Genomic DNA, 14,492 nt, shown 5'->3' with positions numbered 1-14,492 from the left:
GCAGTTCTAATTTTCCTTGATAGCTGGAAAATGCAAGCTCTTTTATTCTAATCTTAATTACAAATATTAACTCACAGATCACACATAATATATCACACAGTATATCTATCTATCTGTCTATTATCTATCACTTACCCATCCACCTATCTATGCAGGTTACAGAATGGCTACAAAAGAGCTAAAGAGTCCTGAACAGAGTTCAAGAAGTTCAGATAGTTTTTGCTGGAGGCAAAGGGCTAATAGGCAAAGAACCTCTAGGGGATTTTAGATAACAAACCCTGTTGGACAGCTTCTGGAGATGCAGGCTGCAGAACAAAGCCAAGGGTCAGAGTTGAACAGATCTTCAGGGTTGAGTTGTAGAGGTAAGGTGTTGGATGTGGAGACTGTAGAGGCATTGGGGATTCAAGGGACAGTCAGAAATTCTCTGCCTGTTGGTCACTTGATGCACACATGGGATGGTCAGATGACAGGTCAGTGTGGCTGTGGCCATTAACAGTGTTATAGATCTTCTTCTTTATAGGTCTTTGCTTTTCCTGGCATGAGTTTAATATGTCTACCTACTGATATGTTCCCAATCTACTTTGATAATTTTATAGTGTTGTCCTTTTTTATTTTAAAGAATAAATTTAAAAATCAATCTGTACCTCATGGGTTCTGGACAGGTGATTATATTTATGTGAACAACAATGTATAGAGTCATTCTGCTTCTACATTTGCACTCAAAATGGAGTTAAATAGAGCTCCTCAGGCAAGGTACATCCTAAAAAAAGCACTGTTTTACACAATATGCAGTAATATAGAACAGGGCACAGCCTGATCTCAACAGTATGAATAAGGGCTAAACTTCCAGATGTTAAAGAGGAAGGGCATTGGGTGTAGTCTATCCTTTGCATGAAAAAGATCACTTCAATGGATATTTTACATAGTCATAGAGTAATCACATGATTACTTCTGGAGGTATGCAAGGGAGATTTACTTTTCATTATGCATTATTTTGTATTTGAGGATTTTTTTAATCACACAGTTATGTATTGTTTAACAATGGGGATAAATTCTGAAAAATACTTCATTAGGTGAGTTCATCATTGAGTGAACATCACATAGTATAATTACATAAAATAAGACAGCTATGACATCACTAGGTGATGTATTTTTATGGGATCCCAATAGTATGTGTTCTCTGTTTTTTTTTTTTTTAAAGCCCATTGTTATGAGCTGGGTATACAAGTACATGTATGTAATCTTAGTACTATAGAAGTTGAGGCAAGAGGATTGTGATTTTTGAGGCCAATAAGACCTCGTCTTTAGATAAAAATATAACAACTGAGCTGGGCATGGTGGTGCATGCCTTTAGTCCTATCACTTGGGAAGCAGAGGTAGGAGGATCACCGTGAGTTCGAGGATACCCTATGATGACACAGTGAATTCCAGGTCAGCCTGAGCTAGAGTGAGACCCTACCTTGAAAAACAAAACAAAACAAAACAAAGCAAAACAAAACAAAATAAAAATATATGTATATAGAGCTGGCGCGACAGCTTAGCTGTTAAGGCACTTGCCTGCAAAACCTAAGGACCCAAGTTTGATTCCCCAGGACCCCTGTAAAACCAGATGCACAAAGTGGTGCATGCATCTGGAGTTCATTTGCAGTGACTGGCGGCCTTGGTGTGCCCATTCTCGCTCTCTCTCTTTCCCTCTGTTCCTCCATCTTTGTCACTCTCATAAACATAAATAAAAATAAAATATTTAAATATATATGTATATATATATGACAACTGCCAAATATTGTTATGCACTGCATGATTGTACATGCATTATCTATTTAAAATTAATTTCCAGGGCTGGGAGAGTGACTTAGTGGTAGAGTTCTTGCCTAGCATTCATGATGCACTTGGCTTGTTCTACAATATTACAAAAATTGTAATTTGTGGTAGAGTAATTGCTTAAAACAAGTGAGATCTTCAGTTTAATGCCCAGCACCAAAAATAGTAATTTTTGAAAAGATACCTGACATATGTTAAAAGCATATATAACATGTAAAATTACTGAAAAGTATAAGGTTATAACCAGAGTCCTATACTGTAGATAAAGACTTCGAAGACAGGGGCCTGTGTAAGGCTTCTTAACCAAGTTTACCAGATAAGTTGGTTAATGCTCTGTCTTGTCCATCAGCATCTTTTCCCTGTCTGTTACCTGAGATGAGTTAGAGTTGGCCTATTTGAAATTATACATAAGATTCCAGGTTTTTTTGTGATTGGTTATGTAATATTCTAAGGGTGAGAATTTCAGTTTTGCCATCTGAATGTATTGCTTTGTCTCTTCCACAAACATTTAAAAATACCCTCTCCACATCCCGCATTTAAAAATTTTTAAAAAATTCATGTTTAGAATAGAACAATTGGAAAATATATAAAATAGAATTAAGTCTAAATTTCATATAATTCTATCATCTTGAGGTAATTCTGGATTCTTCCCTCTACTGTCAAATATTCTTTCTAAACATTTAAAAAAAAATCTATAGGCTGGGCATGGAGGTACACGTCTTTAATCCCAGCACTCGGGAGGTAGAGGTAGAAGGATTGCTGTGAGTTTGAGGCCACCCTGAGACTACATAGTGAATTTCAGGTCAGCCTGGACTACAGCGAGACTCTACCTCAAAAAATGAAAAATCTGCCAGGCATGGTGGCGCATGCCTTTAATCCCAGCACTTGGGAGGCAGAGGTAGGAGGATTGCCACGAGTTCGAGGCCACCCTGAGTCTCCATAGTGAATTCCAGGTCAGCCTGGTCTAGGGGAGTGAGACCCTACTTCGAAAAACCAAAAAAAAAAAAAAAAAAAGAAAAGAAATATCTATATACAGCAGCTGCATGTGTACACACGCCCATTTCCCTGAGTCACCGTTAGTTCTGGACACTGATGCTGAAAGTTCTTCTCCAATTTGAGACACTAAGTCAACATCATGCTTTTTAATTTGTTTTAATTTACTCATTTGGTTTACTAGTACCAGAAGCATCAATAACGTGCTTTCCCATTTTAGGTGATGTTGTTTTCAATTGCCTGCTTTTATTTACACTTTATGTTTACCTTTTCTGTTCATTTTGTATTGAAAGATGGATTTTCAAACTTTTAAATTACATACATAATTTAACAATACACTCATAAGTATATGTGTATATATCCATTTATTTTATTTGTGCCTTTTGTCTTTGCTTCCTGGTCTGACCTATGAATTCTTAGGGAATGGTTTGTTTTCTGAGTAAAAGACTGGCAAGCAAAACTATCATAGCGTATCTGTTTCTATTTCCATACTAAGTGTTGGTGAAATTAGTGGCTTGATAATGATATACATCAGCGAATTTAATAAATATTTATTGGATGGAGGAATGAACTTTTACACATGTCAGCTCCAAATAAGAGATTCATGGGTAACCTCACCTCATTTGTTGCTCTGTCTTTATACAGTCTTGGAAGTGGATCCTTGCACCAATTGCTCTCTATATCTTTGAAAGGATCCTTCGCTTTTATCGCTCCAAGCAGAAGGTTGTGATTACTAAGGTAAGAAAATAAGCACTTTTCTCTTGTAGTTCTAAGTTTGCAAATGTTTTTCATGTGGGGAACCTATCTATCTCTCATCTGTCTATATATCATTTATTTCCCAAAGGCAGAAGGAGGACTATTATTTGGGGGAAGAAAGGAGACCACTGAGGGAGCAACTGGGAGGGATGAGGAAGTATATGAGGGGTGAACATGAGCAATATATAGTGATATATAGTGATATACAATGTATGAAAATGTCATCATGAAATCCATTGTGTTGTATGCTAACTTAAAGCACAGTAATATTAAAAGCATTCCTGGGCTGGAGAGATGGCTCAGAAGGTAAGGTGCTTGCCTGGAATTTCCAATAACCTGGGTTTGATTCCCCAATACCCACCTAAAGCCAGATACATAAAGTGGTGCATGCCTCTGGAGTTTGTTTGCAGTGGCAGAAGCCCTGATGTACTCATTCCCTCACCCCTCTCCTTGCAAATAGATAAATGAAACATTAAAAAGGCATACCAAACTTCTCTTGAAGAATCAGGAATCTCAGCTCCACATTGTAACCTATGTTTGCTGTCCCTTTTAGAGAACACTTGCTTTCACAAATTCATGCTTGCTGCCTTTTGAATTCACCTCCAATGATGTATATGTTCCATTCATAGGTTGTCATGCACCCATCTAAGGTCTTGGAATTGCAGATGAGAAAACGTGGCTTTAGCATGGAAGTGGGACAGTATATCTTTGTAAATTGCCCCTCAATCTCTCTTCTGGAGTGGCATCCTTTTACTTTGACCTCTGCTCCAGAGGAAGACTTCTTCTCCATTCATGTCCGAGCAGCAGGAGACTGGACAGAAAACTTCATAAGGGCATTTGAACAACAGCATTCACCAATGCCCAGGTAGGACTCTGAAATATGGAGATTCAAATCAGAATAGAGATTGACTTACAAAAAGAAAATGATTCCTTTATGAAGCTCACATTTAGTAAGACTGGATAAGATGAAAATGAGTGGGCAAATGTTAGCTGGGGAAGCAGCTACATTTCTGGAAGAATGTTTAAGGCTGAGGGTGGAGGTGAGACTTTACTTTCTCATTGTCTTTCATCATCTGCTAGGATTGAGGTGGATGGTCCCTTTGGCACAGTCAGCGAGGATGTTTTCCAGTACGAAGTGGCTGTACTGGTTGGGGCAGGAATTGGGGTCACCCCCTTTGCTTCCATCTTGAAATCCATCTGGTACAAATTTCAGCGTGCAGACCACAAGCTCAAAACACAAAAGGTACATTTATTTCCACAGGCCAATTTTCATGCAGCCTGATCCGGACAGGTCTAATGCCTTCATAGACTAATATCTTTACAGCTGATAAGAGAGGAAAAATAGACGTTTTGAGTGAAGGATCAGCCCAGGCGGGAAGGTGTGGTCAGCCTTGGCTTCTGAAGGGCCGGAGCCTGGCTGCCTGTATGTGGTTGCACTAGGAGTCACTGCCACCACTCCTGCATCTGCCCTGAGATACCCTGAATGACACAATCAGTCCAGTCTGTTGCCATTCTACTGGTCTCAACATGCTCATGATGATACTATTTCAGTTTGGAGGCTGTTTAGAAGAGGAAGAAAGGGTTCTCCGTCCTTGTGGCTTCTCTTTCAGAAGTGGAGTGCTCTAATCTTCCAAGTCAAGGCTATTTTTGCTTGCCCAAGATTGTTCCTTGTCCCTATTACAGTTTAACCACTCTTTTATAATATGGACAGAATACTTTGGTGAGGCTTCTAAACTAGATGGGAGAAGGGAACATGAGACCCCACACCTCTCTGAGTAGATAATGGCAACTAATGTTTTCTGGGAGAGGGGAGTCATGTTCATCAGTGGGGTGGTCACTGGTAAATAGCCCATTCCACAGTAAATAACCTTCCACCCATGATCATGTGAGCAAACCTAATTTAACTCAATGGATAAAAAAGCAAACAAACAGCATGTAAGTCAGATGTGGTGACACATGTCTTTAATCCCAGCAATCAGGAGGCAGAGGTAGGGTTGCCGTGAGTTTGAGGACACCCTTAAACCAAAATAAGGGGGGGCATGAAAATAAAACAGGGAACCAGAAGGGTATTATTGGGAGAGGAATAAGATCAAAATACACACACACACACACACACACACACACACATACACACACGTACACGCACACTTTTGGTTTCTCAAGGTAGGGTCTCACTCTGGCCCAGGCCAACCTGGAATTCACAATATAGTTCCAGGGTGGCCTCAAACTCATGGCAATCCTCCTACTTCTGCCTCCCAAATGCTGGGATTAAAGGCTTGTGTCACCACTCCCAGCTCAAAAAAATATTAAAAAAAAACAAATCTTAAGCTGGGCATGGTGACAAACACCTTTAATCCCAGCACCCAGGAGGTAGAGGTAGGAGGATCACTGTGAATTAGAGGCCACCATGAGACTACAGGATGAATTCCAGGTCAGTCTGAACCAGAGTGAGACCTTTCCTCAAAACAACAACAAAAATCCCCCTCAAATCTTTTACTTAAAATAATATTGAGTGGCAACTTCCCTTTGTCATCCACCCACTTCTGCACATGTTCACCATAAGAGTATGGTCTTTTTTTTCAATTTAGAGTTTTATGTTTAATTAATTAATTAATTTGGAATATCTTGAACATTTTCATTATGGTTTTGTTTTCAGTTTATTTTTATTATACAAAATATGGTTTCCTACCTTTCCTTCCTTCCTGGAAAGATGTCATTGTAGCCCAGGGTGATCTGGAACTCAATATGTTATCCAGGATGGCCTTGAACTCATGGTGATCCTTCTAGTTCAGCCTCCCAAGTGCTAGAATTACAGGTGTGAGCCATTGCACCTGCCCAAAATATAGTTTTCATGATGACAATTTCATTAGTGTCCATTGCTCTCTCCTGCTTTTCTCCTAAGATTCCCCCTTCTTTTTACTAAAGAATTCATTTTTTTTTCACATTCCATATGTGGGAGAAAAAAATGCAACATTTGTCTTTCTGAATCTCTCATTTTGTTTAACATGACAATTTCCATTTTGTAGAAAATCTTCTACTCTGTAAATGTGGTTTTTCAGGTGACCCTTAGACTTAGTCAACAAATTTAGAATATACACATACTTATATTTGTGTTGACACAGTATGCATGGTAAAGGACACTTGATAAGGATATAGCATCTTTTGCTGATTTCAGATCTATTTCTACTGGATCTGCAGAGAGACTGGTGCCTTTGCCTGGTTCAATCACCTGTTGAATTCCCTGGAACAGGAGATGGAAGAATTAGGCAAAGTGGGTTTCCTAAACTATCGTCTCTTCCTCACCGGCTGGGATAGCAACATTGTGAGTTCAAATAAAACACCAATTCCCGTGACAAATGTAAGATGACTTTCAGACAAAAGATAGTGCATGCTGATCAGAAATAATTATTTCTTATAATTTCCTATGTGGCCTCACCCTCACATCTAAACTTAAAAGCAGCTGAAAGAAGAGGAAGCTTCAGACGTGACCTTTCTAACTTCATACTTCTCCGATTTCAGGCTGGTCATGCAGCATTCAACTTTGACAAGGCCACTGATATCCTGACGGGTCTGAAGCAGAAAACCTTCTTTGGGAGGCCAATGTGGGACAATGAGTTTTCTGCAGTAGCTACTGCCCACCCTAAGTAAGTATCTTGTCTTATGATTAGTTGAATATGGGTTTAAGAAGGCACCTACAGTTGAACACCCTTGAGTCTCTGGAGCAGAAGCTATTTGTGCCATTCTTAGCCTCTTATTTAAAACCAAGGATATTCCATCTAAGGTTTTACTAAAATAAGGATCATGGTTGTGTTATTGATAAGAAGATGTTAGTTGTCCTCATAAGCCTGCATTCAAACAATAAAGCAAAGAGACTCCATTCTTTTTTTTAAAAAAAAAAATTAAATCTTTTATTTATTTATTTATTTATTAGATACAGAGGGGCAGAGGGAAAGAGGAAGAAAGAATGGGCATGCCAGGGCCTCCAACCACTGCAAACTAACTCCAGACACATGTGCCATAATGTGCATCTGGCTAATGTGGGGCCTGGAGAATTGAACCTGGGTCCTTAGGCTTCGCAGGCAAGTGCCTTCACAACTAAGCCATATCTTCAGCCCCAAGAGACTCCATTCTTAATGTCACTGCCAAACAAAAGAGAGAAGCAGAGAACTGGAGAAATTCAAATGCATTTCAAGGGGCCTCAATGACCTCTGCATAAAGTAACAAGAGGTTGGGGCATATAATCTTATTGATCAACTGAGCTCAGTCTTTCTGGAGGGTTTTGAGACATGTTAAAATATAGAAAGAGCTGCTGATATGGCACCAGCCATTCCACTAGAAGGAGATGAGGCTGATTGTTGGCAAGCAAAAGCAATCCATTCCCTCAAACATTACTAGCTACCTTCAGAAGATCAGCCCTTACTGTGCCAGAAGCTTTGTAGATTGAAAGAGAAATAGGATATGGCTTTTGTCCTAGAGGAGCATGCATTGGAGTGAGAGAGGCAGACAGTCAATTCACAGCAGAATGATATACTCTAGGGAGCAGATGAACGAGCACCTAAGGGAGAAAACAAGATTGAAGGACACCTGAAGTTTTCAGGCAAGGCGGCATGAAGGCAGTCACTAGATCAAGCATGTAGTGACTCAAATTTTGGTGATTCTGGGTCCTACTGATGCTTTTGACTCTTCTCAGTTTTAGAACAAGGAGCTAGAAATCCCTGTCATGTTCACATTCCCTTTCTGTAAAATGGAGTGACATGTAAATTGCTGCCATACTTACTTGCATAGTTGTTGTGAAGAGTGAAGATTGAAACCATCTATGATAATCTTTTAAAATTGTAAAACAGCACACAAGCCAAAGAGGTTATGCTAATTATCTTGTAGTTTGAGTTGAGTATATTTGAAGTGGTGAGAGTGCATGAAATTGCTGAGAAAGAGAAGGCAGGGAGAGACATTTAGGGGTGTCATTGTGCCATCGTTATACATAAGTCATACTTTGTTTTCATTTGCTCTCCTGCCCCACTGCCCTTTCCTAGCTGGGTCTCTTCCTTCTTGCAGATAGGTTTTCCTACTTTCTTATCACATGTATTCTATTACTGTCTAATGTTAGAGGAATGCCTACATTATGTGGGAGAAGAGAAAGATAAACCAGGCATGAAACAGAAGGATGAAGAGTGGTAGTGTCTTAGAAACCAAGAGAAAAAAAATGTTGGAGATGTGTGGGCAGGAGCATTTGGAGTGATAGGGTCAGGAAATGTTAACTTCAGGATGTTCTGAACATATTTACAGACAGGCCACAAGCCAGTAGACCAGAATAAAATAAGTGCACAGAAGAAGAAAGATAATTAATATAATCATAATAAAAAAATAAACAAGTGTTGGCAAGGAACTGGTGAATCTGGAATTCTAGTACATTGCTTATGGGAATGTGAGATTGCAGCCAATGGAGAAGACTCTTTTATAGTCCCTCAAAATGTTTAGCATAGAGTTTCCATGTGACACAACAATTCCACTCCTTGATATGTAACCATGAGGAATGGCAGCATGATTACACCCAAAAACTTGCACATGAATCTGCAAAGTAGCATTGCTCATAATAGCCCAAAGTAGAAACAGTTCATGTCCAGCAACAGATGCAGTATGTATACATAACAGAACATAACTCAGTTATAAAAGGAAAGAAGTATTGTCACATGTTATAAGAGGGATGAACCTTGAGTATACAATAGGCTGAATGAAACCAGACACAAAAGGCTACTTATGTTTTGATTCAATTTATAGAAAATATTCAGGATATATGTATATATTGATATATACATATCAACATATGTATTGAAAAGTGACAAGTATTTATGTAGAGAAAGTAGATCAGTGGTCAGGCATGACTCAAAGGAAATGAGTGAATGCTAACGTAAATAGGGTTTCTTTTGAAGATGATGAAAATGTTTGGGAACTAGATAGTGGTGGATGGTTGCACAACTGTGTGGTTATAATAAAAAGTGCTAATTGTACAGTTTAAAAAGGTGCACTTTATGGCCTGGGTATTATGTCATAATTGGCTTAAAAAGAGTGGGGCAGGAGAGAGAGACTGGGACCCACAGTACAACTGAAAATATTGACTTAGCAAAGCACCACTTCTGCAGGTGTAGGATGTAGGTGGGGATAAATTCACAAAGGATGGCTTGAAAGGCAGTTAACATGAATGCACATGCTGTGTGCCAGGCACTGTTTTAATTGTTTTATATGCTTTCATCTCATTCTCAAAATAACCTGTTGCAGTCAGGTTCGCATTGCTGGTGGAAATCACCCAACCAAAAAAAAAAAGAGATTTATTTTGGCTTATATGCTTGAGGGGGAAGCTCCATGATGGCAGGGAAAATGATGGCATGAGCAGAGGGTGGACATCACCCCCTGGCCAACATAAGGTGGACAATAGCAACAGGAGAGTGTGCAAAACACTGGCAAGAAGAAACTGGCTATAACACCCATAAGCCAGCCCCCCAACAACACACTACCTCCAAGAAGCATTAATTTCCAATTGCCATCAGCTGAGAACCTAGCATCCAGAACACCTAAGTTTATGGGGGACACCTGACTCAAACCATCACATTCCACCCTTGAACCCCCTAAACTGGTGACCATACATGATGTAAAATGCAATGCATTTATCCAACTTTACAAGTCCCCATAGCTTTTTATTAATTGCAATGATGTTCAAATATCCCCATAGTGAAGATCTTTTAATTGAGCCACAATAACCAAAAAAAAAAAAATCCCCCCCAAACCCATAACGGCACAGAATACTCACACTGCAAAAGATGGCATTGAACATAGCAAAGAAATACTCAACCAATACAAGATTTAAAACAACCAGGGCAAACATTAAACTCTGTAACTTCAACTCCAACAACTCTAGCCAGTGACAAATCTCCAAGTCCAATAATTCTAACGAGCAATAATTCTTTGGCATTCCAATTCCACCCCTCCAACTAGGCTACTCACAGTCCTGGAAAATTTCATTGGGCCCGGCAGCTTTCATCAGCAGCCATATCATGGTCCCAGCATCTCCACTGCAATCCGCGGTTCATCCTCACGGCCCCATTGGGTCTCCATGCAGGCATCCAGCAAACCTGCTTCACACTGCCTATGGCCATTTCCAAAACACATGAACGTGTTGCAAACCCAATGACCCTCTTTTTCCTGCATTTGTTACACTCCACAATGCCAGGTAGGGTGCCAATCTGTTAAACCGGGAGGGGGGAGGAGGCAGACTTTAAAGAACAGGACACTCCTTGAGGACTCAGGCCCCTCCAAAAAAGTCTACATTCTTCATGTTGCCCCAGTTCAGCTCAGCTAGCCTAATCTGAAAAGTTATAATTTCTCAATTTGCAGGCCAATGAGATTTCATTTTTTCTGTGCCATATCCATCTGCTCACACCAGTTCATTTCTATGCAAAGCAACCCGCACAACTTCTCAGGACACAGGCATAATAGCAAGCTTCCCACACAAACTGCTAGCCCAGTCCAGGCACAGCTTTCTCACCCTCATGAACCAAACCTCACAGTCCATAGTTCTTACTGCATTCAGTTCTTTCAACTCTGACCAGAAGAGTCCATCAATCTGTTACTTACAGCACTGCAAGGCATCTCTTAGGCCAAGGTTTCAAATAGTTCCACATTCCTCTTGAAAATCAGCTCCAAAGGCCAAAGCCACATGGTCAGGTATCTAAAAGCAATTCCACTCCTTGATATCATTTTACTGTTGCAGTCAGGTCCACATTGCTGGTAGAAATCACCCAACCAAGAGCAGCTTGTGGGGAAAAAAAAAGGTTTATTTTGGCTTACAGGCTCAAGGGGAAGCTCCAAGATGGCAAGGAAAATGACGACATGAGCAGAGGGTGACATCACCCCCTGGCCAACATAAGGTGGACCATAGCAATAGGAGAGTGTGCCAAACACTGGCATAGGGAAACTGGCTATAACACCCATAAGCCCACCCCCAACAACACACTCCCTCCAGGAAGCATTAATTTCCAGTTGCCATCAGCTGGGGAACCTAGCATCCAGAATACCTATGTTTATGGGGGACACCTGTCTCAAACCATCACATAACCCTATAAAGTACATGATATTTTTATCCCCAAGTTACAAAAGGGTAAGTGGAAACAGAAAGTTGCTTAAAGCCACACAGTTGGGATGTCAAAGTTGGTCAGACTGGCTCTGTCAGCAAAGGGCAGAAAGATAAAACCTAACATATACACCAGCAGCCTGAGGAGCTCTCTTGACTATGCCACAGAAAAGAATTTCAGGATGTAGGCCTGGGAAGATGGCTCAGTAGTTAAAGTTGCTTGCTTGCAAAGCCTGCTGGCCAGGGACTCAAGTCCCAAGACACCCATGTAAACTGGACACAAAATGTGACAGAAGAATCTAGTGTTTCGTTTGCAGTGGCAAGAGCCTTGGTGCCATGCATGTAAAATAAAATAAATAAGAAAATTTAAGAAAGAATTCCAGCTGAGTGTGGTAGTGCATGCCTTTAATCCCAGCACTCAGGAGGCAGAGATATGATGATTGCCATGAGTTTGAGGCCACCCTGACACTACATAGTGAATTCCAGGTCGTCACCCTGGGCTAAAGTGAGACCCTACCTTGAAAAACAAAAACAAAAAAAGAAAAAAAAGAATTCTAGGATGAATAAGGTAAAAACCTTATAGTATACAGTATACAATAGTTCTTGAAAGGGTTGTACTTATGTATCTTTGCAATGGCTACAGTATGATCCTATGCTTTCAGGTACATTTCTCAAAGGATATAAACTTACAAGGTTTAAAGATTAAGCAGAGATTAAAATGTATGTAAAGTTTAAAAATTAAGTAAGAATATTTGAGCCGGTTTACTTATTCATATAACCTTAAAGAATTTCCTTGGATGAATGGATTGTAAGATGATTTGATGAGGCACTGGTTAGATACTGGGATGAGTGAAGAGTATTAGTCAGTAAACTCACGGTTAAGAATTTTCTAGTAAGTTCTTCCTTCGGCAGCTCATATACTAAAATTGGAATGATACAGAGAAGATTAGCATGGCCCCTGCACAAAGATGACATGCAAGTTTGTCACACAAGCATTCCTTATTTAAAAAAAAAAAATGTCCTGGTAAGCATAGTACACTTGTTTTTACTGTACTTGTTTGAGATGTCTTTAGAAGACTTGCATTAGCTCTGTAGGCTATTTTAGCTTTATGAGTTGTATTAGTATCTTGACTCAGTAGGAAAGGTGAGAGGCTTCTTTCCCTTCTCATGTCACCGTTTTTTCCTGTTTCTATCCTACCTCAGCTTCAGAGCCTAACATTTACCCACTGTGCTGGAATCTGTCTCTTGTGTCTGTGCTCTTGCTGTAATGGGAAATGCCAAATGCAGTAAAGGCTGATGGCACATTTAGAATAGATTCTACACATGTTTAAAGAGAAAGAAAACTACCATGAAGAACATGGAAATCAACAACTGAATTCTTGTTCAATGTGGGAGAGACAGAGGCCTTTTCTCCTTTGTCACTCCCATCCAGTCTTCATTGTATCTAGGCCCTTACTATTGCTCTATTCCTACAGGTCTGTGGTGGGCGTTTTCTTGTGTGGCCCTCAGACTTTGGCAAAGAGCCTGCGCAAATGTTGTCACCGATACTCAAGTTTGGATCCTAGGAAGGTTCAATTCTACTTCAACAAAGAAAATTTCTGAATTATATGGATAAGCACAACAGCGTGCATTTTTTATCCTTTTACAGTCAATGACTTTTTCTGGTCAGGTTTGAGAAGCCACTGGACAATATTGTGCCTTTCAGGCCTTCACTCCCTACCCCTGATCCCCATCCCTTTTTCTCCATGCAACTTAATTACACTTGAGGTTTTGCCAACCTAAGAACTTCAGCAGTCACAACTGCAAAGCACATAGATCCCTTTTTTGTAAAAAAAAAAAAAAAAAAATGATTGCAAACCCTTCTGGAAAACTGACTGCAGCTGAGCTTTGCTAGTTGACACTTGAAAAATTCACAATTTTACCTCAGGTGACTGTTGATTTCAAGTGTTACCAATCTCCTGGACTTTGGCTCATAATCTCCCTTCCCAACTACTTTCACAAAGAATTCTAAGTAGGACTTTTTAAATAAAACTTTATTGAATCAATGACAAAACATAATCATAAATAATAAACAATGACATAAAATTATGAGCCCCACCCCATATCACAGACTAGGTACATTTTGTTGAACATAATCTTATCCAGTGTGAACAGCAACTTACATTTTACTAATTTTTGCTTGACAAAAATATGAAGGGATTTCTTATTGAACAAATCTTGTTGCATTAGAAAGAAATCTTAAGGCATATTAATTGTGAGAGAAGATGTATTATAATTGAAGTCAGCTATATTGTCGTCATGTGTTGGAGACAATTGGGCAAGCTTGATCTCATCATGAGATGGATGACTGAAGCTCTTTTTCATCATTTTGGTTAGCGGGGTATATTAATGTCTGGTTTAAAAGATGAGGAACTTATACACTTGGTATTTTTACTCATACTTATGAAGGAATCCCATTATGGAATGGCATTCTTTCTCCTATAAAAATGCTTTTATTTCTCCCACCTTCCCAACTGTGTACAATAAACACACTGACTCTGGCATGTTAGCAGTCACAGTGAGTAAGTTGAAGAAAGAAGCTGCAGGTTTTCAAGAGGGGGGAATTCCCATACTTCACTGTGCTGACAACTCACATCACCAGAATGTTTCTACTGAGCACTACAGCATCAACTTTTACTGCCATTAGTTGATCAAAAATGAACAAATGGTGGTTTCCAATTATTCAGGGACCTCCATAGCTTGAAGAATTAGTAGGGGCAGTTTGCAGTCACTAGTTTGAACACAAATAAAGGTAGCT

The 14,492-nt window shown here is 39.7% G+C and overlaps 1 protein-coding gene and 1 non-coding gene across 4 annotated transcripts in view; both read left to right on the top strand.

Annotated features, from left to right (window-relative positions):
• Nox1 (NADPH oxidase 1) overlaps positions 1-13,297 on the top strand; it is a 30,305-nt gene extending 17,008 nt beyond the window's left edge. For 2 of the 3 annotated variants that reach the window (XM_004668786.3, XM_004668787.2), the window contains 6 exons: positions 3,460-3,552; positions 4,200-4,435; positions 4,651-4,813; positions 6,746-6,892; positions 7,090-7,214; positions 13,171-13,297. In XM_004668786.3, coding sequence (XP_004668843.1) covers positions 3,460-3,552; positions 4,200-4,435; positions 4,651-4,813; positions 6,746-6,892; positions 7,090-7,214; positions 13,171-13,297 — 891 coding nt within the window. The remainder of the gene's footprint in view (positions 1-3,459; positions 3,553-4,199; positions 4,436-4,650; positions 4,814-6,745; positions 6,893-7,089; positions 7,215-13,170) is intronic. The other variant, XM_004668789.2, reaches the window with a different exon arrangement.
• LOC123456858 lies at positions 12,592-12,700 on the top strand. The gene has a single exon (XR_006634733.1). It is a non-coding gene; the product is annotated as a U6 spliceosomal RNA (small nuclear RNA).
• Positions 13,298-14,492: the final 1,195 nt, after the last annotated feature.

The sequence above is a fragment of the Jaculus jaculus genome, chromosome X, assembly GCF_020740685.1.
Source record: "Jaculus jaculus isolate mJacJac1 chromosome X, mJacJac1.mat.Y.cur, whole genome shotgun sequence".
Classification (NCBI taxonomy): domain Eukaryota; kingdom Metazoa; phylum Chordata; class Mammalia; order Rodentia; family Dipodidae; genus Jaculus; species Jaculus jaculus.
The sequence above is the reverse complement of the archived record's forward strand: the minus strand, read 5'-3'. Positions and strand labels throughout refer to the sequence as shown.